At 36.9% G+C, this 26649-nt stretch overlaps 1 protein-coding gene across 4 annotated transcripts in view; it reads left to right on the plus strand.

Annotated features, from left to right (window-relative positions):
• The first annotated feature begins 259 nt into the window (after window positions 1–259).
• ak1 (adenylate kinase 1) overlaps window positions 260–26649 on the plus strand; it is a 29433-nt gene continuing 3043 nt past the window's right edge. The window contains exons 1-6 of one of the 4 annotated variants that reach the window (XM_067437543.1): window positions 260–342; window positions 16443–16477; window positions 21915–21950; window positions 22460–22623; window positions 23486–23602; window positions 25801–25992. In XM_067437543.1, the coding sequence (XP_067293644.1) occupies window positions 16471–16477; window positions 21915–21950; window positions 22460–22623; window positions 23486–23602; window positions 25801–25992 (516 nt within the window). In that variant the 5' untranslated portion in view covers window positions 260–342; window positions 16443–16470. Of the gene's footprint in view, window positions 353–11787; window positions 11835–16119; window positions 16191–16442; window positions 16478–21914; window positions 21951–22459; window positions 22624–23485; window positions 23603–25800; window positions 25993–26649 lie in introns of those variants that run through there. The other 3 variants (XM_067437542.1, XM_067437545.1, XM_067437544.1) reach the window with 3 other exon arrangements.

Consider the following 26649-nt stretch of genomic DNA (forward strand, 5'->3'; position numbering starts at 1 on the left):
AATGGTTTACAAACGCCCTCGACCGCATGCAAACTGGTCAGAATTATGAATTATGTTTATGATGGACAGACATATCAGACAGTACTAAAAAAAATGCATTTTAATATTTTTAACACACCTCCTCAGTTCTGAAACACATGAGGAAGAGAAACAGCCAATCCTGATCCATCTCTGCATTCCTCCAGTCCCTCCAAGCAGCCCTCTGTCTTCCCAGAATGCCGTGCGTCAGCCAGAGCTGTTTGTGCTCTATATAAAGCGGCGGTGGGAAAAGGGGGCTGCCGACAGAAGAGAGCCGGACACACTCCGCTTCGCCCTCAGAGAGAGAGAGAGAGAGAGAGAGAGAGAGAGAGAGGTCAGTACACACGCAGAGGAAGTACAATGAGTGTGTGTGTGTGTGTGTGAGTGAGTGTGTGAGTTAAGCTCCTTAAGGTCTTGCTGTGCTTATTCAGATCAGAGTGTTTGGACAGCTGCAATGTCAAACGGACGAACTGAGCTCTGCTTATGATGCTTTATCATGAGAACGGCCGACCCTTTTCCGCTGAGGAACAAAACACACCGACGGGATCAGTAGCGCATTCTCCATCATAAACACGGCTCTTTACGTCAAACAAACAAACAAACAAACAAGCGGCTCTCTTAAAGCTACAGCGACACACCGTTGCTATGGCAACGGCAGGAATGGCCAACATCCTGCAGTTTTCCCGGGAGGACTGTCAGGATTGGGAGTATGAGCACCTCTCAGACATTACGCATCTTTGAAGGTTCCCTAAAGAAAGGTTCAATAGTGGAAATATAGTCAAGTCAGCTTTATTTATATTGAAAGCAAAAGTGCTTCGCAATACAATTTGAACGCAGTAAGTACATTGTACTTATTTTTTGATGTAAGTAAACAGTACTTAAGGCCACCTAATATAAAGTGGGGCCATATTTGGATATTTCATTAAAAACTTTAGTTGAAATTTTAGTGTCCCCAAAAGAGCAAGCCAAAAATATAGTGACACTGGACCACAAAACCAGTCAAATTTTTGGCAAGTGAGATTTAAACATCACCTGAAAGCTGAATAAAAGAGCTTTCCACTGATTTGTTAAGATAGGAGAGTATCCGAGGGTGGAAAAATAGTCTAAATATTTTTTTTATAAGTTGTCCAAATGAAGTCTTTAGCAATGCATATTACTACTAATAGTACATTTCTGATTTATTTACAGTAGGAGAATTACAACATATCTTCATGGAACATGATCTTAATATCCTAATGATTTTTGGCATAAAAGAAAAATGGATAATTTGGCCGTACGATGTATTGTCGGATATTTCCACAGATATACCGGTGAGATTATGACTGGTGTTGAGCATCTTCTATGGCATTAAACCGGTTTTGTAAGAGTGTGTGTGACAGCTGCTGCTCATCTTTTTTTAGCGCCGGCTGGTCAGGTATCAGTGTGACGAGAGCACAGGGTGTCCGCGGATGGGTCACATGACCCGAGTCTCGTTAAAACACACGCAGATGCTTCTCAATGTTGATTTATGAGGTCATACGTGATATTTAATCGCCTGGAGGAGTTCCTAAAAATAAGCTTTTCATGAACAAGGTACAAAATAAGGCTTGAGAGCAGAAACTAAATATTATGTCACTGTTATTTATTATTTATTAAACAAAATCTGTCTTTGTTAAAACCCGTTTTTTTTTTGCAACTCTCATGTTTCTACAGCTTAAAAATAATATTAATGTAATTTATCATTCATATTTAATATATACTTTTATATATAAGTATTTGAACACCTGAGAAAATCAATGTTAATATTTGGTTTAATTATAAAATTAATTAATTAAATTATATAATGAATTATAAAAAAATTATATATATATATACTAATAAAATAATATTTTTTACAATATATTGGATTTTAAATATATATATATATATATATATATATATATATATATATATATATATATATATAATATAGTCTTATTACATTAATTTACAATATTTAAATTAGTACATCATTCATTAAATTATTATATCATATTATTTAGATGTAAACGCTTTTTCTTTAACTTGGCAAATGCAGTGAACAACACAATGTGTTTAAACCAAGAACATGATAAGACTATCAGAGTTCCTGTTATATTCTGTAGAAAAGGCACAAATGATGTCACTTCCTGTCATTGCCAACAGTAGTCCGGCCAGGATATTGTCATTATAAAGTTGTTGTTGCAGCCCTAAACTAATCTTGACATGTGTTTTGGGCTGAAGCTCCGCCACATGCTGTCCACTTTTAAAAATGAAAAATGTAAAGAAATAGTCAGTGCAGTGTTGACGCGAGCGGCTCGTGGTCTCCATCACTGCATGTGCTGAGAGGTTAACCTGCATCTTTAGATTAATCCTGACTCCTCCTCAGTATTTCATTTAAGTTTGCATTTTATTCTTGCACAGCACTGATGTTAAATGTGTAGCCATGTTGCACTTATCAATCACTCAATTTATCAACTATATTTATATCGCGCTTTTACAATGCTGATTGTTTCAAAGCAGCTTCAGTGTCAAACAGGACAATACTGCAACAGAATTTGATTCGGCTGTACAGTCGTTCTGGAGAAAACAGTGATGTTATCAGCTTATTTTAATTTATCATATATCATTTATCATATTAATTTGTTAAACAATGCTGAATAAAGTCGTAGTTTTTGTTATTTTTGGACCCAAATGTATTTTGGATGCTTCAAGAGACTCTAATTAACCCACTGATGTCTCATATGGACTACTGTGATGATGTTTTTATTCCCTTTCTGGACATGGACAGTATAGTGTGCATACACTTGCATACGCTCTCGGACTAAATATAAAATATCTTAAACTGTGTGTGAAGATGAACGGAGGTCTTACGGGTGTGGAGCGACATTAGGGAGAGGAGTTAATGACAGACATTTCATTTTTGGGTGAACTAACCCTTTAACTACTTTAACTTACCAGTAGCTTGTAACGCTGGTATAGGAGCTGGGCTAACACTGAGCAGCTGCCGCTGAGACGCGGCTCATATTTACAGCAGCTTTTAATAGAAACTATTACAAACTCATCCTCCAGTGGCATTTGTGCCGTCCTGTCTTGACATGAGTCTCAGCCGCTACGCTCTCTAGTAACCAAAAACTCAGTGTTGAGTTCCCACAATCTGACATAATCTCCAGCCTAACCTTTCCAAACGCTCATTAGTTCTGGAGCACAGAGACACCTTAAAGCGCATTTAGCGTTAGAGTTAGACAGTGGAGCATACGCGTCTTAAATGCTTAATAAAACACAGTTTTAAAAGTGACATCCTTATATTTCCATATTTGAAATGAATCGTGAGCAGATGTGTGGCTTCATTTACAACTACATTTTCTTATACATAAAATTATTATTTGTATGAATTTTTTTAAATTATAATATTTAACAAATATAATGATACTTTAATATTTAAAAAAAACATTTAATATTATAATGATATGTAATTAATATTTTTTGTATATACAGAATTTTGTACAGTGTGTTAGAGCTTATATATATATATATATATATATATATATATATATATATATATATATATATATATATATATATATATATATATAAATTAAAAGGTATACGCTAATATTAGTGTCTATTAATATATCAAAGTATTTTAATAAATAATAATACATTTTAAAATCTCGTTTCAGCCAAAATGACTCATAAGCGGCCATATTTTTCTATTTTGTCATTTTATTTTTGCTGTCATTTATGCCTCCCCGTGCCAAACGCATGCGAAGCAGAAACATGTGGCCGTATTGGCTGATATTCCTCTGTCAAACAAACGTTAAAAACTAAAACGAATGCTTTATTTTTATACGTCTTCTGCCCATCACACTTAAACATTCAAATGATCATCTCATCTCATTAAATACACAAACAGTCAATCACTGGGGCATTAATGGGGCACAAATGGCACGGTTTCCTGAGAATGACCCACACACTGCACCGTAGTTTATAAGTCTGAACTGTAAATAATACACGCATGCATTAAAGGGTTCATTCACTCAGAAATGTAAACTCTGATTAATTCCTCCTGTGGTTGGCCAGCCGTCAGACCTCCGCTCACCTTCACACACAGATGAAGATATTAGTGTTGAAATCCGATGGCTCAGAAAGGCCTTCATTGACACCAATGTCATTTCCTCTCTCAAAACCCATAAAGGCACTAAAGACGTCGTTACAAAGCCCATCTCACTACAGCGGCTCTACAATCATTGATGAAGAGGCCAGAATAGAGTTAGTGCGCAAAAACACTAAATAACGACTTATAGAGTGATGGCCGATTTCAGAACAAAGCTTCGGACCGTTATGAGTCAGTGAATCGATTCATGATTCGCGAGTCAAACTGCTGAAATCACCATAGACAGTAAAAGAAATGAACACAGCGACCCCATAGACTTCATCAGTGGAAAATGAAGTCAATTAGAAGCATCACTTCCTGATGGCTGAGCGAACGGCAGGCTCAGACTGAGCTTGAGGACCTAACGTGAGCCTCCTGTCGGCCCGCTGTAGGTCTTACAGTAGTTGTGGAAAGTGAAATCTGAATCACGTTGTTTAAATGTTTTCTCCCGTTGCGTTTGGCTCACTATGGGCTTCTCCCCATTCTTCCCCCTTGACTTTATCAGACTTTATGTCTCCACGTCCCCCCGACTGCCTCATAGATAGTAAAGATTGCGTCTGAGCGTCTCCTCAGGTCTATACGGTAATTTCTCAACTGTGCGACAGAGTCGCGTTGGTTATAACACAATCGTTAGCCTATTTTTACAAAAACAGCTTCTACGGGGTGATAGTGTAAGATACAAGGTAATGGACAATTATGCATTGTCGTGTTTCTTTATAAATAAACAATGGACAAATGGAGTCTTTAAACGCCTCTGATGTAAAGTTATTCACTGTCAAAGTGACTCAAAAATGAATGGGAGTCAATGGGATGCTAACAGCAGGTGATGGGTGCTAGATTAGCCCCTTGGCAATCACGTGACTTTGCCGATCCGAATCATGAATCGATTCACTGACTCATAACGGTTCGAAGCTTTGTTTTGAAATCGGCCATCACTATATAAGTCTTTATTTCGTTTTTTTGCGCACAGAAACTCTTGTCATGTCTTCATAACTGATTGTAGCGCCGCTGTAGTGAGATGGGCTTTGTAACGACGTCTTTAGTGCCTTTATGGGTCTTGAGAGAGGAAATGACATTGGTGTCAATGAAGGCCTTTCTGAGCCATCGGATTTCAACACTAATATCTTCATCTGTGTGTGAAGATGAGCGGAGGTCTGACGGCTGGCCAACCACAGGAGGAATTAATCACACAATTTACATTTTTGGCTGAACCTACCCTTTAACACGCATGCACATATCAGCGAGAACAACAGTCTCACATTCTGTAGAGTCCTATAAAATCACCATAATTGGCCAGAGCGGGAGCCCTAAAGTGTCCCGTGCTGATTCAGGCCTTCGGGTGACATTTACCATGACACCGGGTCATAAACCATCTCACCCGAGGGCCAAAGCAACTGGAGGAAAGATCAGCACACATTACATAATGCTTCACTAAACACAGATATGTGCTGCGAACCCAGTCCTGAGAGGCATTTTTACACATGAACAGCTGAAGCCTGATCTTTTCCTGATGCAGGGACAGCCAAGAGAGATAAGAATACAGTACAGGCCAAACGTTTGGACACATGACTATTTGTAATGTTTTTGAAATAAGTTTCTTCTGCTCATCAAGCCTGCATTTATTTCATCAAAAATACAGAAAAAAAGTAATATTGTGATATATTATTACAATTTAAAATAATTGGCTTTCAATGTATTCTCCTTTAAATGCTGATTTATTTGTGTGATCAGAGCTGAATGTTCAGGATGGTTCCTCCAGTCTTCAGTGATCCTTCAGAAATCATTCTCAGATGAGGATTCATTAGGAGTGTTGGACACAGCTCTGCTGACTAATATTTTTTCATAACCTGTGATACTTCTTTTTATAATACTTTGATGAATAAAAAGTAAAAAAAAAAGAAGCAAATGTTTTAAAATTAGAAATCTTTTGTATCAACAATATACTCTACTGGTCAGTCACTTGGGGCCAGTCATTTTTTTTCTTTCTTTTTCTTTTAAATAAATCAATAATTTTATTCAGCGAGGATAGGGGTTTTATATTATTTGAAAATGTTTTTATTTTGAATAAATGCAGTTCTTTTGAACCTTTTATTGATCAGATATATACGTCAGCAGAACTGTGTCCAACACTCCTAATGAATCCTCATCTGAGAATGATTTCTGAAGGATCACTGAAGACTGGAGGAACCATCCTGAACATTCAGCTCTGAGCACACAAATAAATCAGCATTTAAAGGAGAATACATTGAAAGCCAATTATTTGGCTTGATGAGCAGAAGAAACTTCTTTCAAAAACATTACAAATAGTAATGTGTCCAAACATTTGGCCTGTACTGTATGTATGCGGTACTACCTACCATAGTGTTCGCACATCATACAATGAGTGACAGAACACCCTGATTATGCTATATTTACATATTTGGTATTGCTAGAATCAGCACAACCCCACCTTTCCAATAAGCCATCATATGTGTTTCTATGATAATAACCGGCAAAGTAAATGAAAACAACATTCAATTTGTGCATGTCTGCTTATTTTTGGGGTGCGTTTATATGTCTCTGTTTATTCCATAAATCAAGATATTCACATCCAGTCTTTTCTAGTAGTTAAATCAACTTCCTGACTACAAACATGTCAAGTTTCAAAGCTCCCAGAGCTTGTGTGATCAACTTGCACTAGTTTATATGCCTTAACTCCCATACGGAGAGGCTATATTTTAGTCCTTTTTTTGTTTTAGGGTGTATAACAATATCTGGTCATTTAACAATCTTGGCAGTAAAATATTTTTAGCCAAGAATCTATTTCATATATGGGACACTTGGAGATGAGAAAAACATTGTTGGGTTTAGTTCTACCTCTGGTAGGGGTATCTCAAAATCTAAAGCACTTTTTGACTATTTGTCACTAGCCTAATAGTTATTATGCTGGCTTGATGAAAACAAACACTATGCACGGAGCAAATGAGAGTGGTGTGGTTTCATAGGCATGTCAAAATTTAAGGTAACAACCTTATATTTCAATATTTGAAAGGAAACATGACCACATTAGGTCCATTTGCTATGGTAAGCTACAACATCCCATATTATGGAAGCACTGATAGGAAAATTTTGGCCAACTATACTGATAGTTCTTTATATTTGAAAGCTGGTAACCGATAATTCTTTATATTTGAGAGCTGGTAACCGATAATTATTTATATTTGAAAGCTTGTAACCGATAATTCTTTATATTTGAAAGCTGGTAATCGATAATTCTTTATATTTGAAAGCTGGTAACCGATAATTCTTTATATTTGAGAGCTGGTAACCAATAATTATTTATATTTGAAAGCTGGTAATCGATAATTCTTTATATTTAAAAGCTGGTAACCGATAATTCTTTATATTTGAGAGCTGGTAACCGATAATTATTTATATTTGAAAGCTTGTAACCGATAATTCTTTATATTTGAAAGCTGGTAATCGATAATTCTTTATATTTGAAAGCTGGTAACCGATAATTCTTTATATTTGAGAGCTGGTAACCGATAATTATTTATATTTGAAAGCTGGTAATCGATAATTCTTTATATTTGAAAGCTGGTAACCGATAATTCTTTATATTTGAAAGCTGGTAACCGATAATTCTTTATATTTGAGGTCTGGTAACCGATAATTCTTTATATTTGAAAGCTGGTAACCGATAATTCTTTATATTTGAGAGCTGGTAACCGATAATTCTTTATATTTGAAAGCTGGTAACCGATAATTCTTTATATTTGAGGTCTGGTAACCGATAATTCTTTATATTTGAAAGCTAGTAACCGATAATTCTTTATATTTGAGGTCTGGTAACCGATAATTCTTTATATTTGAAAGCTGGTAACCGATAATTCTTTATATTTGAGAGCTGGTAACCGATAATTCTTTATATTTGAAAGCTGGTAACCGATAATTCTTTATATTTGAGGTCTGGTAACCGATAATTCTTTATATTTGAAAGCTAGTAACCGATAATTCTTTATATTTGAGGTCTGGTAACCGATAATTCTTTATATTTGAAAGCTAGTAACCGATAATTCTTTATATTTGAGGTCTGGTAACCGATAATTCTTTATATTTGAAAACTGGTAACCGATAATTCTTTATATTTGAGATCTGGTAACCGATAATTCTTTATATTTGAAAGCTGGTAACCGATAATTCTTTATATTTGAAAGCTGGTAACCGATAATTCTTTATATTTGAAAGCTGTTAACCGATAATTCTTTATATTTGAAAGCTGGTAACCGATAATTCTTTATATTTGAGGTCTGGTAACCGATAATTCTTTATATTTGAAAGCTGGTAACCGATAAAATTCTTTTTATATTTGAGGTCTGGTAACCGATAATTCTTTATATTTGAAAGCTGGTAACGATAATTCTTTATATTTGAGGTCTGGTAACCGATAATTCTTAATATTTGAGGTCTGGTAACCGATAATTCTTTATATTTGAAAGCTGGTAACCGATAATTCTTTATATTTGAGGTCTGGTAACCGATAATTCTTAATATTTGAGGTCTGGTAACCGATAATTCTTTATATTTGAAAGCTGGTAACCGATAATTCTTTATATTTGAGGTCTGGTAACCGATAATTCTTTATATTTGAAAGCTGGTAACCGATAATTCTTTATATTTGAAAGCTGGTAACCGATAATTCTTTATATTTGAAAGCTGGTAACTGATAATTCTTTATATTTGAAAGCTGGTAACCGATAATTCTTTATATTTGAAAGCTGGTAACTGATAATTCTTTATATTTGAAAGCTGGTAACCGATAGTTCTTTATATTTGAAAGCTGGTAACCGATAATTCTTTATATTTAAGGTCTGGTAACCGATAATTCTTTATATTTGAGGTCTGGTAACCGATAATTCTTTATATTTGAGAACTGGTAACCGATAATTCTTTATATTTGAAAGCTGGTAACCGATAGTTCTTTATATTTGAAAGCTGGTAACCGATAATTCTTTATATTTGAAAGCTGGTAACCGATAATTCTTTATATTTGAAAGCTGGTAACTGATAATTCTTTATATTTGAGGTCTGGTAACCGATAATTCTTTATATTTAAGGTCTGGTAACCGATAATTCTTTATATTTGAGAACTGGTAACCGATAATTCTTTATATTTGAAAGCTGGTAACCGATAGTTCTTTATATTTGAAAGCTGGTAACCGATAATTCTTTATATTTGAAAGCTGGTAACCGATAATTCTTTATATTTGAAAGCTGGTAACTGATAATTCTTTATATTTGAGGTCTGGTAACCGATAATTCTTTATATTTGAGAGCTGGTAACCGATAATTCTTTATATTTGAGATCTGGTAACCGATAATTCTTTATATTTGAGAGTTGGTTCAAAACGCTCAATTCGCGTGATCATTGCCGCTTCATTCGCGCGAATCGCGCTATTCGCGCCGCAGAATGCCTATTCGCGTCTCTGCATTGACTTAACTAGGGATGCACGATATTGGATTTTTGCCGATATCCGATATGCCGATATTTTTCAGCTCATTTTGGCCGATGCCGATACCGATATATATGTTTATTTTTTCCCTTTGTTTGTAAACAACACCATTTTGAGCAAAAAATATTTTTTTCATTCTGGTTTCAGATTTCTGAGGTATCCTTAATAAAAGGATTCTTGTTGAAGATAAATAAATGTTAATAAAGTTCTTTTTATGATAAGAGTATATTAAAAGCTCTGAAAATAACAATAATAAAGTCAGTAATTTTTCACCCCAGATGCAGCTGTAACCTAAATATTGTATTTTTGGATTTAACGTTTGTGCACATGAAGTGGGGGTGGCATGACATCCATTGATGCTGTCTTTTAATTCTACAAATATTGTAGAGCTCCTTTGATTATTTTTCATCATCCATTTCGTAAAATTTTATTACAGATTAATACACTGTATATAAAAGTATTTAATTTACAAGTGTCATGCTTGTGATTTATGACATCATTACTGATTTGTTTATTCAGAACAAGAAGTAACTTCAATTTATTTGTGTATTCTACTTTTCATTGTATTAGTGCAACAACAGCGCCCCCACTACATGTATAAATATATAGCGGTCTAGCTGGAGGGCGCTAGGACCTGGAGGAGCTTCTGCTGCTGTGGAGGCTGCCGCACGCGCTAGAGAGTGGGACTGGGGAGACGCGATTGGGCTTGTTTTGGGCTAGTTTTGTTGTGAAAACGTGGCAAATCTGCTGCTGACGGTCACGTCCTTCTGTACGTGCATTCAGAAATTCAAGGCAGCATTTAAAAACAGTCAGTATAAATCACTGTACATGCAATGTATTTTCTTGTTTTCACTTGAAGAATGACTGCAGTGCTGACATGGTCTCATCTGTAGCACTCCTTGCACACGTGTGTTATTGCAGGCGCATATCAACACGTTATCATATCGGCAAGGCATATCGGCATAATGTTTTCATATCGGCCGATGCCGATTTTTATATTTTAAGCGTTTATCGGCCGATTTCGATGTCGTGCCGATAATATCGTGCATCCCTAGACTTAACATGTAAATCACTCGCTGTGTGAACGCAGCATTACAGTTATGAATAAGCTGGTGTGTTCCAAAACTATGACAAAATTTGCATTTAGGAAATATAAGCATTCAAAATGTACAGTCTCTCACTTCCGTTAAAACAAATCTCCGATTTTGGTGACATCATTGCAGACTTCACTTTCTCGTCAAATCTTCTGTCCAATCAAAATGCGCTCTAGAATCTAAAGCCCCGCCCCCTAGACTGCTGAAGCTGAAATCAGTCAGTTTTTAACACACATCTACTAATTTCTTCATGGTGAAAGGCACAGAGCACACTATATATGTGATAGGAAATTCGGTGTAAATATGCTTTCATTTGAGGCGAATAAAGTCTGTTTTCACGTTAGTTTCACACACCGCAGCAGCGCACAAACATATCGACCCATTTGAATTCTGCACAGAATGCTGCATTTCAAAGCGATATGGAGGAGATTATGATGATAAACGGTGTTAGAGGAAACTGGCTTTACCAAACAGAGAAAGGTCCGCTCTTGCGCTCTAGTCAAACTGTATATTAACAAAACGCTATTGGCTGTTTCAAAAAAGGGGAGGAGCTGCTAACAGCTGGAGCCGTTAAAGGGGAAATCACGTCAACACATTGAATAATGCGGCGCGTTTCAAAGCACTTCAGTGGGGCTTTAAATGTTACGACTTGTTTCGAAATGTTTAGAGAATAGTCAAATGTAACGTTTCCACAATGTTTGAAGAATGACACAATCGACTGTTCGCATAACCAAGAGAAAACGTGTTTACAAACTGTACATTCAGAGAATTTTTGTTTGTGTTGCATTCAGAACGTTTTAGGGTCAAAGGTCAGAGCTAACAATAAAGCTGATCACACTACTTACAGTCACCTTTGTTTGACTAACCCTAACTGTTATATGAAAATCAGTCTGTAAAGCCTTAGATACAGTTGGCTCAAAGCCTTTTGAAAGAGCTGCTCTTTCAAAACAAACCCAAAGACCAGCCTTCGAGAACACATTTGCATGAGTCACATGACCAGAGCGTGCCGGCACAAGAAAAAAGGGATCTGTTTACACTTGCCATCCAGAGTATTTCAGCCTCACGGAGCTCACAGTAAGACACACTCTTTATAACCTCGTCTCTGTGTTTGAGTGCTCAGTCTTTATGCTTTCATAAATCCTGTCTGATTGTGGTGAGTGTCACTAACCTCCAGACTGTTTTATACAGTTACTAACATGTACAACTGCAGGTCTTTATGCGCGCATAAGTAGAGTTATATAACTCTATATAACTCATTTCACTCGCATAAACACCGGTCTCTTATACTGCAGGTCTTCATGCAAGCATAAGTAGAGTTATATGCATACTGGATTTTTTTTATTAAATAAATGCAGCTTTGGCGAGCAGAAGAGACTCTTCACTGCAAAAAAATGCTCTTCTTACTTAGTATTTTTGTCTTGTTTCTAGTCAAAATATCTAACAATTCTTAAAACAAGAAACATTTACTAGACAAGCAAAAGTCATTGTCTTGTTTTGGGGGAAAATAACTCAAAATGAAGAGAGTTTTTGCTTAAAATAAGATTAATAATCTGCCAATGGGGTGAGAAAAACAGAACAGAACACAAGATTATTTTTCTCACCCCATTGGCAGATTATTTATCTTATTTTAAGCAAAAACTCTCTTCATTTTGAGTTATTTCCCCCCCCAAAAAGACAATAATTTGGACTTGTCTAGTAAATGTTTCTTAATGTATGAATTTTTAGATATTTAGACTAGAAACAAGAACAAAAATACTAAGTAAGAAAAGCATTTTTTGCAGTGTGGGTATAAAAAAATGAGAATGAATAAAGAGTTTGAGTGTTTTGACATCCTGTCGCCTCTATGCGGTTTACAGATTAGGCAGTGATGGCTCTGAGTGTGTGAGAAGTGTGTTCCTGTTCTGGTTTTGAGGAGTGATCCGTCAAACTGACAGCTCATGTGTCACTTCGGCTCATTTAGAAGTGTTCATAAACTTCTCATACAGCCTCTTTATCTACTGTCTGATTTAAAGGGGCGGTTGCATACATTTTGACTTGTTTAACTTTAGTTAGTGTGTAATGTCGCTGCTTGAGCATAAACAGTCTCTGCAAAGTTACAGCGCTGAAAGTTCAATGCAAACGGAGATATTGTCTTTTAAAGTTACGGCAGTTTATTGCCTACAAAAATGGCCGCTTTGGACTACAACGAGCTTCTTCCTGGGTTGGTGACATCATAAACTCTCGCTAGTCTCCGCAGATGTGACTTCTGCCCGTAATGGGAAGGGGCGTGGCCTTCACCTGTGCTTGGCACTTCAGCCAATAAAAATACAGGAAACTACATTTGGCCATCTGACCAATCTAAGACCATTGCGTTTTTCAGAGGGAGGGGCTTCATAGAAGCAGGAAGCAAACGAGCCGTTCAAAGCACAGACAGCGGTGTGGAATAAAGGGAGGATAGAAGAAAAATGTGGCGTTTTGGATTAAGACATGTTATACTGTGCCCAAGCGGCTCCTCCCGCGATCTCTCTCGAGGCCGATACAGAAGCAATATAAACTGCAATTCCTCAACTGGCCACTAGAGCGGCTCCAGAAGGAGCAGAATCTCATTGAGCTCATGTTAAAATTAAACATTTAACATGTTTACAGCCTGGTACAAATTGTGGCAATTTAGCAAAAACCCATTCAAAAAACTAGGGCTGTGCAATATATCGAAATTAGGGCTGCACGATTAATCGAAATCGAACCGCAATCGCGATATGGCTTGTGTGCGATTATGAAAGCTCAAAGGCTGCGATTTTGATTAAATAAATAAATGCCCAGTGTGTTAGAGAAGAGCGGCTCTGTGATAAACGCTGCTCCGTCTGAAAGACAGCGAGTTTGAGTCCCTTATAACGTGCGCTTGAAAAAGCACAACCATCTTCACAAACTAGTGAAGCGTTCATAAACCTGTTCAACAAAAGGCAACATTTAATAACATGCTTTACCTCACTTCATATCGTCAGTCGAGTGTGTGAGAGCTGATGTGGTTTCTGTTAGCTTCACATCATGGATTTCCTGAAAACTAACGTCAATTACTTCTCTGAGGCAAATGTGGCGTTTTCCGCTCGAGGGCGCCCTCTGGCTTTCAGTATGAATTAAAAACTTTTGGGTAATCAATAATAAGAAAATACATTTTAAAACTTAAAAACTTTAAAACTCGGTATATCTAAATCTCAAATTGCACGACTTCAGCTTGTCCAAAATGCTGCCGCCAGATTTCTCTTAAAGCGTCGTAAATATGAACATGTCACTCCTATTCTTAGATCACTTCATTGGCTGCCGATTTGTCAGAGAATAGATTTTAAAATTCTCCTCTTAGTCTATAAATCCCTTCATAACAAAGCGCCTGTCTATCTATCAGAACTCCTTCACTCCTATACTCATTGTTTTTTACTCTGTTCTGGTTTTATTTGTATGTATGTATGCTATTCTTGACCTTCTGTAAAGCACTTTGGCCAGCCTGGGGGCTGGGGGAAATGTGCTATATAAATAAAATTGAACTAAATTGAACTAAACTAAACTAAACTAAAACTTAATAAACTTAAAAAAATATAAATGTGTTGGACAATCCATGTTTTTCTTCAATGTACAGGAGTTTTTTCCCCCCACAGTGGATGCACAAGAGGTTCATATTTCATATTAAAGACAGACTTTAAAAATAACTCCTTAGGCTTAGACCCTTCTAACGTTTTTTAGTCATTGGCTGTCTGCATATTAATAGGTAACCCAGCAGTTTTTTTTTTTTTGTGTGTAAAATATTTTCTGTCAAATATTACAAAAATAATAATAATAATTAGTATTAGTATTATATTGTTATATTTGTTCTGACCTACTCTTTTTTTATTTGTAATTATGAAAATGTTATTGTAATGGTAATATTAGACATGTGCCGATTTTCGATAATGCGATTTATCACGATAATGAATATGCACGATATTGTTATCGTGGGCACTTTAAAATATCGTAAATAATAATTTATTAACAATTTATAATTTTTTTATAATGCACTCAAGAATACTTTGCCCATCAACCGTACAAATGCTCAACACCGCTGTATTCTGCGTCAAAGGGACACGTGAAGGAGCCGCGCTGCTGAAGTGCCGCTCAGTGACAGCAGAGGGCGCTGATGAACTGCAGAATGAAATAAACAAAACGCGTGTAGTTTTTAAAACAGCCATTCGTTTGTGTAATCTCAATGTTGTTCATCACAGCACCAAATACTTAATACTTAAAGACTTAATAGGCTATTTATTTTCAAACTTAAACATTTTTATGTTTTAATCTGGACTACAACATGCCCTAATGATTAGAACTGTTCTTATTATGTGTTATTGTTCAGTATAACTTTGAGATACGACTTCATTAGTTAACATTTTAATTCATTATTACCAAACTGACAATGAAAAATACTTATAAAGAATTAATCATTCTATGTTAATTTCTTAGTTACTGTTTAATAACATTCAAATCAAAATCAAAATAACTTTTTAATGGACCTAAGATAAAACGAACAATGATCAGTATTTCTTAACTAACATTAACAAAAACATTATACTTTCTGTACCAAATGTAGCTATTGCTCAATCTTAGTTAATGCATTAACTAATGAGCCCTTATTGTAATTTGTAAGCCTACCTGTTGTTCTTTATAGCCTAATTCTTTTGCACTTTAATCTGTTTGAAAATTGTACTTTTACAGCTCTGAAAAAAACCAAGAGACCACATAACATTGATTTCTCAATGAGGGGTCTCTTAATTTTTTTCCCAGAGCTGTGTATATTTTTGGTGCATTATTGTATTTAAACATTCAGTTATTTTTGTTCTTACAAATATAGTTCTTAAAGCTGTTATGCTATGGCAACACCTTTTTTTGCAACTTATTTCAATATCGTGATAATATCGTATACCGTGATAAAATTAATCGCAACACGAAAAATTGATATCGGCACATGCCTAGGTAATATTTCTTATTTTTTGCAGTAATAGTAATCATAATAATTATTATTAGTCACATTAATATTAAAAACACAAAATATTATAAACACACACTTTTCATTTGTAAAAAAATTATAATAACAATAATCGCATTTTAAATCGCAATCGCAATTTTACCCAGAATAATCGCAATTATATATTTTCCCCAAATCGTGCAGCCCTAATCGAAATTATCGAAATATGCTAAATGCTAAATCACTTCCGCGTTTTGACCTACAAAGTGGCGTCATAACTTCGGCACTACACAGAACAAGACTTTTATGTGTCAAATACGGGACGATTCCGTATCATACGTAACAGTTGGCAACCCTAGCTCTTTTTGTCCCTTTAGGGCTACTGTAGAAACACGGCGGCTCAAAATGGCGATTTCACTATAAGGGGACCCGCGGTGTGTGTAGATAGAAACGGCTCATCTAAGGTAATAAAAACATAAACACTGAAAACATAGTTATGTTTAATATAGTGCATTTCTGTCAACAGATCCTTATAAATACTACACACTGCACCTTTAAAGGCACAGCAGCATTTTTGAATGTTTATTGTTTTATCTGCTCGCATCAGAAATGATTTTGAACGGATGGAGTTTCATTTGCGAATGAGTGACAGGTCTTCAAATCAACAATAGAAGTAGTCCTGTCTATATTTGGACTAATTGTTTGTCTTTTATTGCAGGATAAGCGCTCACATAACAGACAACCATGGCAGGTGAGCAGAATTTCTTTCATCTATAATATTTCATGTTTTGGAAGATTGTTATGGTCTCTGATGACCTCATGTGGACATTTGTTGTATTGCTTTTACAGTATAGGCTTTAAAACATGTCATATACAGTGGTAATAAGTTAGATATTAATGAGAAAGAGGAAGAAAATACACATACAACCACTCAATTTTGTTACTGATTTATTTATTATTTTGCAACCATAAAATAGCATGGTTTTGAAATAACCTAAAATAACGTATACATTCCCTAATGGTTGTTTTCAGTTTATTATTTAATACCCATGAAAGATAACCTTGTGTAATTACCTTAACAGAGCTCTGAAATTGGACAGCATTTATGTTGAAATGGGATTAATCAAAACGCACTAATGATCAGATAAGTCGTTTTACAGGCTGACTAACATCATTCTCTTTATTGAATAATTACTTTTAATATAGATGTGAGAGTAAATATGATTTGACACCATTATGGAAGAGAACAGGATGTTAATCGAGAAGTTTTTTTTTGCGGACCAAATAAAGAAGCATGTCCCGCTAAACTGTGACATTAATGTACTGATATACTACGTTCAGTCAAAAGTTTTAATGCCTGTGAATGAATGTAATATTTTAAAAACTGTTGTTTTAAAGTCATTGTTTGGTGCTGAAGAAATGTATCCCATTAAATATAGTAAATGGCGTGAAGTCAGCTAAAATGGGCCACGTTTTGGGAAAAGACTTATAATACCATCAAATAAGCTATGCATTAGATCTGATGATATATTTATAAATTAGCATTAGTCTCTTAGAGACCACGGCATATTATAACTTTCTCGAGCCACTGCATAACATTCAGCTAAAATGGGCCAATATAAAAAAAAAGACCACAACAAATAATTTTGGCTGAAATAAGTTTATTTTGAACAGTAAAGTGACACTACTGTCTGCCACAAAAGCACCATAAAAGTATTTCATTAAACAGAAAGTCTAACAAATATTACATGTTTTTTAAAAATGCAATTAAAAATGAACTGATCATGCTGTGTATAGGTTTGTGTTGCTGTGCATTAGTGTCTTTTGTGTGCATGCATGCTTTTCAAATATTTTTCAAACATTTTGTTAAAGATTAGAACATCTTTGACAAAAAGCAAAGTGTGTCTATGCAGCCCATTTTAGCTGAATACTGTGGCCCGTTTTAGCTTGAACTATGTAGTATTTTTGCAGTAAAATATCCAAAAACCACTAGGCCGGTGTTATATATTTTGTTCAGTTGAGTACCTACAATATCCCAGATGTTTCCAACTATTTGTAAATTGTGAGAAAATTGCTATTTTAACTAAGGACCGGGACGTGTCAGCATTGCATTTGAGAGAGTCGCCTGTCAATCGCATCATATCTGCGTTACCCTCAGTTTTTATTTGGCAGGAGCGCTTTACTCTTAGCAGTGTGAACAACTGAACGCACAGAGTAACGTCATAACATCGTTTTAAACACACTTAAATGTATCTAATATGATAAACAGAGCTCCATTACCTCAAAATCATAACCGGAAGAGCGGATCTGTGCAGGCGCCCGGCAAATGAGTCCCGTCCCGTCATAATAAAAGTCCCGGTATTCGCAAGGCGGGTATTTGTTTAACAATCGCTCCAGCAGCTTTGCTCAGGTCCATAACACTCGGTCCTGCTCTGCTTTAGACTACAGTAACGTTAATCACCGCATGCATGAACGTGATTTCTGCCCGAGTCCTATTTTCCACTGGCTGTGATGAGAAGACCACATCTCCCAAGATGCTGCACTCACACTTTGCGTCATCAAACTACGCATTTGTTTTGCATAGGCGCCCTCCAGTGGACAAAAGCTGCATAGTGCACCTTTAACCAGCCATTTATACATAAATTGACCCTTTTCACAAAAATGTGACGTTTCTTTTTTAAATTACACTTTTTTATTTGAAAGAGCATGTCAAATGCTCTGAGTTCACTGGTTGATGTGCTCGGGTTATTTTATTAAATTAACAATAAATACATCATGATTATTGGCATCCGTATGATCCATCTTCCGAGGTAATTAATAATATTATCGGAGTGGTTAGAGGTTAGAATAACGTTTAACAAACCAAAAACTATATCTCTATTTCCGTTAAGAAAACGATGGCTAACCACAAACAAAATAACGTTTTGGAAAGCAAAAACTAACGTTACCTAATGGCCGACATTTTGTGATCAAAACTAAAGGTTCAATTTTGTCAATAGCGTAGAGCAGGGGCGTTTCTAGGATTTTTATTTTAGGGGGGCTCAGCCCCCAGTGAGGGTAGGTCTGTAGAAAAAATGGTAACACTATTTAGATTAGGGTCCAAATTGCGCTATTAACTAATAGCTTACAAACATGCATACCCAGAAGATATTGGCTGTTTATCATTACTTATAAAGCAAATATTAATACCTTAATGCATGGCCATACTGTACATGCATTAATCATACCCAATAATGTAGGCAGGTTTATAATAACCAAGGTCCCAAATGTTAGGGGGTTCTAACATGGTCCCCAAAGAAAATTTTGATTTCTATGATCTACATATGAGCATTTTATGATGTTCTGAAGGCCAAAAAATTTGATAACAATAGCTTGAAAACCATGTCACTGGGCAGTACATTATTTGTCTTTCTTATCTCCACATCTCTCGTTTTCTCTGTTTTTATCTTGCCCTGTCTCTTCATAACGCTGAGCTTTGACTGTTTTTTCCCGTTTTCGTCAGTGAATAAAGTGAACATATGATTTACATATTAACATACTGATATTTATGTTTCATGAATAATTTTCTTAGACACGTTAATTTACTGTTTATCAAAGTTTTAAGTTTATTAAAATCACAGTATGAACATTCATTAGGCTACTAATCTTATGCCCAATACAGGCTGAAAAAGCTGATGTTTGTTTTCATTTACTGAATGTTACAAATAGAATTATATTAATTTACAATATATACACATTCATTATTAAACTTACGCCTAATCTGATGAAAATGACTTTGTTAATATTTTCTGTTCGTTAAGGCCTATGAATCACATTGGCATATTTCCAGGTAAAAATGTCTAAAAATTAGACACAACAAGTTTTTTCATTTGCCTAAATAATTTTTTCTTTTGATTAACATTTCTGACTTAAAGCAGAAGCTGTCAAACATGAATTTAATTTATCTGCATTTATCTTACTTGACGTCGAGTTGCTCTGCTAAAATTTGCGCTCAGCCTTAGCACTTTCTGTGTGACCATAAAGCCCGCCTACTCTGATTTGATTGGTTTTATCAAATATTTTGACATTGACGAGCGGTGACAGACCAATGACACTCAGATTTACACACACACACACACACACACACACACACCTCTGCTTCTGACGTGCGCTGCGCTCTGCTCAGAGCCGCTGCGGATTGGAGAGACAGACTAAAAAACGGGACGAAGCCGAATCCTGCCGCCAGTTTCATATGTTTTAAAGGTTAATCACATATTTTTTAGGGGGGCTGAGGCATAAGTTTAGGGGGGCTGAAGCCCCCCTAAAAAGGGCCTAGCAACGCCTATGGCGTAGAGATTTATGAAGCACAGCTCGGGGAGACCATTCGATCATTGGCGAAATCTGCGTTGTGAATGTTTATGTCGTGATTGATTACCACTGTTGTAAAAAGCATTAATTACAAGTTGTACTACGTACTACTGTGTGCGAGTATTAATTTTGAATATAAGCGTCACCAGGGGCTAATTACATTTAAACTTAGCCATTATGTTAAGACTGTGTCTTAAGCATGTGTCCAACTAGCAATTAGTCAAAATGTAATCAGTCTTACTTTTCTAATTCATTGAATGATCTATCATTTTATGTAGGCCTAAAACTGATTAAAAAAAAGTTAGGAGTAATCTTAAAGAAAACAAATAGATGACTTACTTTGAAGACTAGTCTTGGCCCCTGTTGTCATCTCTTACATTACAGTAATCACGACATTGTTTGTTTTCGTCCTCACGAGAAACTGCCGACCACGTGATTCCTTTTGAAATCCGAGCAATGGTAAATGTACCGCGGGTCCGCTGCTTATAATGACAAGCTGTTCCTCACAATATACATTTTTCATTTATTATATTACTACAATATACAGTATAATATTATTACGGGGAAAAAAAACAAAACTGGAATGTGTGTATTGATTGCAGCCAAAGCTCAAGTCGTACGTCATACATGAATAGTTCAGGATCGAACCTGCTTGGGCCGGTTGCATAAACTAATCTTAAAGTAAGTCATCTATTTTTTTTTTTTTTTTTAATCAGTTACATAAAATGGTAGATCGGTTCAATTTAAATTAGAAAAGTAAAACTGATTACATTTTGACTAATTGCCAGTTAATGCCTTCACGTGCTATCGGAAGTTTACTACTTCCCACTTCAGAAGTCGTGATTTCGAGCTTGTTGTGTTCAGGTGCTTTGTTGTCGGAAAGAATGAGGACGCCAGGTTCATTAATTGTGCGTCTTTAAAAAAATATTTTAACACTAAACCATTTCAGTCATTTTCCGGTCCCAGAAAATCATCATTGGCAAACATAGCACAACACGCAAGGATATTGTTTATGATCACATTCACAATAAAGGCATAAGTAGACAATAAAGGCTGCAAGACTAAAATGGTAATAGTTTTCAGCCATACATGATAGTATAGCTACTTTTACCACACTATCTATAGTCAGCTTGCTCATTCTGGAATGATGGTCAACTAGATGCGATTTTCGATGTGTTTAAAATACACAATATGCTTCAAATGATTATTAATTTATGTAATGTACTACTTTAACAACAAGACAATTAAATTGTTGTGGAATAAAAACTAATTCAACACCTGTCCCATCAGATATCGGCTCCCATCCGCCATTTTCACGTGCTATCGGAAATTTGATAATTCCGACTTCTGAAGTCGTGATTACGAGCTCATTCCATTCAAATTTTGAAATGGGAGGGCGTTCATATGCAATTTTTTTTTTTTTTTTTTTTTTTTTTTTACCTCGGAACTCGTATTTAGGATAATTCCGATAGCACGTGAAGGCGGCATTAGAAAAGTAAAACTGATTACATTTTGACAGTCTTAGTAGTGGCTAAGTTTATGCAACTAGCCTGTTTTATGAAGCTCTTCAGCCAACGAGAGATGTTGGCAACAGTTGCCATGGCGACCTCACGCATTCCGCTCTAACTGAAGGACGGTGTGTGTGTGTGTGTGTGGTCAGGCATGGGGTCAGGGTGCTTTAGTAAATCAGCGGCCGCTGTGGCGAGGCCAGATGGTAAAGTATTAGGCCAGAATATCCGTGGAAAATATCAAACTTCAGATCCCGAGAGAGTTTGATAGGAATCATCCGTAAATTATATTAAATTTCGACTAATATCATGAATGGTTTTGTTGTTTCACAGATAAAATAAAGAATGCTAAGATCGTCTTTGTCGTGGGTAAGTTGGGTTACTTTTACATTTCACTTGTTTTCAGTGTGCTTGAATTCATACATTTTTTAAATGATGCACTGCTTTTATATTCTGTTTATTTCCTGATAAAGTGTAAATAACTGTAGTAAACACGGCTCTGAGCCGTGATTTTTATAATGTATCCGACATTATAGAATATGAGACAATTAGAATAATTCATATTCTGTGATGTTTTTGAGATCTTCTGCTCAACAAATGTGTGTTGATGATCAGATCCTCATCTGAGAATGATTAGTGAAGGATCATGTGACACTGAAGACTGGAGGAATGATGATAAATTCAGCTTTGATCACAGGAATAAATCACACTTTACGATACATTGATCTGGCATATCATTATGACAACTGACAAATGATTTACATAGTAAATATATATAATTGTTTTTACAGTATTTTTTGATGAAATAAACGCAGCCTTGGTGAGCAGAAAAGACTCAAAGCACATTTTAAACACTTTTTAATGTCTCCGCTCGTCAGGCGGTCCTGGGTCTGGGAAAGGCACGCAGTGTGAGAAGATCGTGGCAAAGTACGGCTACACACACCTGTCCTCAGGTGACCTGCTGCGGGCCGAGGTGGCGTCGGGATCCGAGCGGGGCAAACAGCTGCAGGCCATCATGCAGAAGGGAGAACTCGTGCCTCTGGTCAGTCCACCACACACACACACACACACACACACACACACACACACACACACACACACACACACACACACACACACACACACACACACACACACACACACACACACACACACACACAGCCCCTACCCCTAAACCTACCCATCACACACACACACACACACACACACACACACACACACACACACACGTCTGGTTCACTATCTTTGTGGGGACTCTCCATAAATGTAATAGTTTTTATACCGTACAAACCGTATTTTCTATCCCCCTAGACTGCCCCTGCCCCTAAACCTACCCATCACACACACACACACACACACACACACACACACACACACACACACACACACACACACACACACACACACACACACACACACACAGCCCCTACCCCTAAACCTACCCATCACACACACACACACACACACACACACACACACACACACACACACACACACGTCTGGTTCACTATCTTTGTGGGGACTCTCCATAAATGTAATAGTTTTTATACCGTACAAACCGTATTTTCTATCCCCCTAGACTGCCCCTGCCCCTAAACCTACCCATCACACACACACACACACACACACACACACACACACACACACACACACACACACACACACACACACACAAAACTCATCCTGTATGATTTATAAGCCTTTTGAAAAGTGGGGACCGCTGGCTGGTCCCTACAATGTAGGTGATCTCAGGTTTTACTATCCTTATTGGGACATTTTGTCCTCACAATGTAATATAAACAAGGGCACACACACACACACACACACACACACACACACACACACACACACACACACACACACACACACACACACACACGCTGATGATTTTCTGCTTTCTGCAGGACACAGTCCTGGACATGATTAAAGACGCCATGATCGCCAAGGCTGACGTCTCGAAGGGTTACCTGATCGACGGATACCCTCGTGAAGTCGTGCAGGGGGAGGAGTTTGAGAAGAAGGTAATCGTGATGGCCGATACAACGCATTTTCTTTTTGATACGATGACGAAATTTTCAAGGCCAGTATCACCGATATCGATACCGATACGCATGGAAGCCCGTTTCCGCTACTAAATAAAAAAATTAAAAGAGTAATTGCGACTTTTTATCTCATAACTTTTAGACATAAAGTCGAAATTGTGTGATATAAAGTCATAATTCTGAGATATAAAATGTGCATTCAAACAACAATGCAACAATAATAAAGTAATGCGTTGGCATAAAAAAGGAAATTTACTTTTAATACTTAAGTACTTTTGAAAACAAATACTTCTGTACTTTTACTTCAGTAACAAAATAAGTGAACAAATTCAGTTTTTACAACTTTCACTTGTAACGGAGTAATATTTGACCAGCAGTACTTTAATTTTACTCAAGTAATGGAGTTGTGTACTTCGTCCACCTCTGCTTTTGATCAATTTAACGCACCCTCGCTGAATAAAAGTATTAATTTCTTTCAAAAACAAGAAAGTAAAACATTACTGAGCCCAAATTTTTGAACGGTAGCGTATATTGTTACAAAACATTTATATTTGGAATAAATGCTGTTTATTCAAAATAGAAATGTTTATGCATCAAAGAATCCTGAAAAAAGTATCATAGGTTATAACAAAATTAATAAAATATGTTAATAAATCCTCATCTGAGAGTGATTAGTGAAGGATCAGTGACCCTGAAGACTGGAGTAATGATGATGATGATCACAGGAATAAATCACACTTTACTATATATTCACACAGAGAACTGATGATTTTTGATCAAGTGTGCAGGGTAGAAATTGCATTAAATCTGGCTGTTTTACGCTTAATGCTTCAGCATACCAAGACATTTTGGACAATTTCATGCTCCCAACTTTGTGGGAACAGTTTTGTGGATTGATGGTATGAAGAGTTCCTTTCACTGAAACTAAAGCCCCGTTTCCACCAAAATTACCAGGAACTTTTCTCCCCCCAGACCTGCAGCTGTCTGCGTTTCCACCGCGATCTAAAGCTCCGAGAAGATTAGGCAGATTAGTCCGGCGATGTAGGACTGCGCGCGACTGCTCCTCCAAGCCAGAGACGGACAGTAATCATTTTTGTGTGTACCGATTGAAAGATTTAGTGGACTGTTTACATGAGACGTTATCTAAACCGATCTGGTGTTTACATGTGATGACTTTCAATCGCAATTATTTTGTCACATGCAGTTTGTCTGCTGCATCAAAAATGTCTCCGCTGTTTTCTCCAGCAGCTGGAGTGTGTTAACTGTAGCCATAGCAACTCTTAACGACCACCAGGACCAATACGGGATTATATAAGATATTTATTTGCTGTAAAGTGTAATAATCATCTGAGAAAAAATAAATCTTCTGTCAGGCGCAGGTAAAGTAAAAACTACCTGGGGCAATATACGCTGTGTCATTACTCCAACATTATCTTCATAACTTACGAAATAAAAAGTTTACCCCTCAGAAAAATGAGCTTTCCTCTCTTGTCAATATGAGCGCGGCGCGCGCTGTCACGTCATGTAAGGACACACACTTAAAAGTAATCGGTCAGGTTGTTTACATGGGGAAAAACATAGACTGTAAAAAAAATGAGTAACGAGTATGGAAGAGATTCAAGCTGTGCTGCTTTTGCTGGTTTACTAAAGAGGTATTAACAACGACAGACAATGGGCAGCATATTCAGAAAGCTTGTAAAGCTAGATTTAAAATGACAATGTATATTATTATCAGCTTTTACGGACAGTGCACGTGAGTTGGCTGAGACGAACGCGCGCCATCAGACAGAGAGCAAGACTGATATTTACTGAACGTAGAACGAACCTCGCAAAAGACTTTTAAAAATGCCGGTTGAAATAAAATGCTGCGTGAGCTCAACCAATCAGCATGCTCAGCGCCCAAGTCCCGCCCTCGAAAGTTCCTGAACTTTGAAAAAGTACTACCTCGCGAGCAGGGCGTTTGGAGGGGGAAATATTTACCCGGAACTTCATTTAGACCCTGGCTCCTGCGGTCTAAACACACCGAGTACCACCCAAAGTTCCTGCGGTGGAAACGGGGCATAAAAGGCCAAGCCCAACCCCTGAAAAACACCTCATAAATGTCCTGAGATTGACCCTCACATATAAGCAAACCCAGTTTGAGTATAATCTCACTCATTAACTGTCTCTCCGGTCAGATCGGCGCTCCGGCTCTGCTGCTGTACGTCGACGCCAAGGCCGAGACCATGGTGAAGAGGCTGGTGAAGCGCGGGGAGACCAGCGGCCGCGCCGACGACAACGAGGAGACCATTAAGAAGCGTCTGGATCTGTATTACAAAGCCACCGAGCCCGTGATCGCTTACTATGAGAAGCGAGGCATCGTTAGGAAGGTGAGCGCGGCTGGACACGCCTCAGTCTGAGCTGCTCAGTCTCCCCCCAATAATTAGAAATGGCCAAATTGTCCTCCCCAATGATTAGAAATGGCCAAATTGTCCTCCCCAATGATTAGAAATGGCCAAATTGTCCCCCCGAATAATTAGAAATGGCCAAATTGTCCCCCCCAATAATTAGAAATGGCCAAATTGTCCTCCCGAATAATTAGAAATGGCAAAATTGTCCTCCCCAATAATTAGAAATGGCCAAATTGTCCTCCCCAATAATTAGTAATGGCCAAATTGTCCTCCCCAATGATTAGAAATGGCCAAATTGTCCTCCCCAATAATTAGAAATGGCCAAATTGTCCTCCCCAATAATTAGTAATGGCCAAATTGTCCTCCCCAATAATTAGAAATGGCCAAATTGTCCTCCCCAATAATTAGAAATGGCCAAATTGTCCTCCCCAATGATTAGAAATGGCCAAATTGTCCTCCCCAATAATTAGAAATGGCCAAATTGTCCTCCCCAATAATTAGAAATGGCCAAATTGTCCTCCCCAATGATTAGAAATGGCCAAATTGTCCTCCCCAATAATTAGAAATGGCCAAATTGTCCTCCCCAATGATTAGAAATGGCCAAATTGTCCTCCCCAATGATTAGAAATGGCCAAA

Source organism: Pseudorasbora parva, chromosome 3 (genome assembly GCF_024679245.1).
Source record: "Pseudorasbora parva isolate DD20220531a chromosome 3, ASM2467924v1, whole genome shotgun sequence".
Taxonomy (NCBI): Eukaryota; Metazoa; Chordata; class Actinopteri; order Cypriniformes; family Gobionidae; genus Pseudorasbora; species Pseudorasbora parva.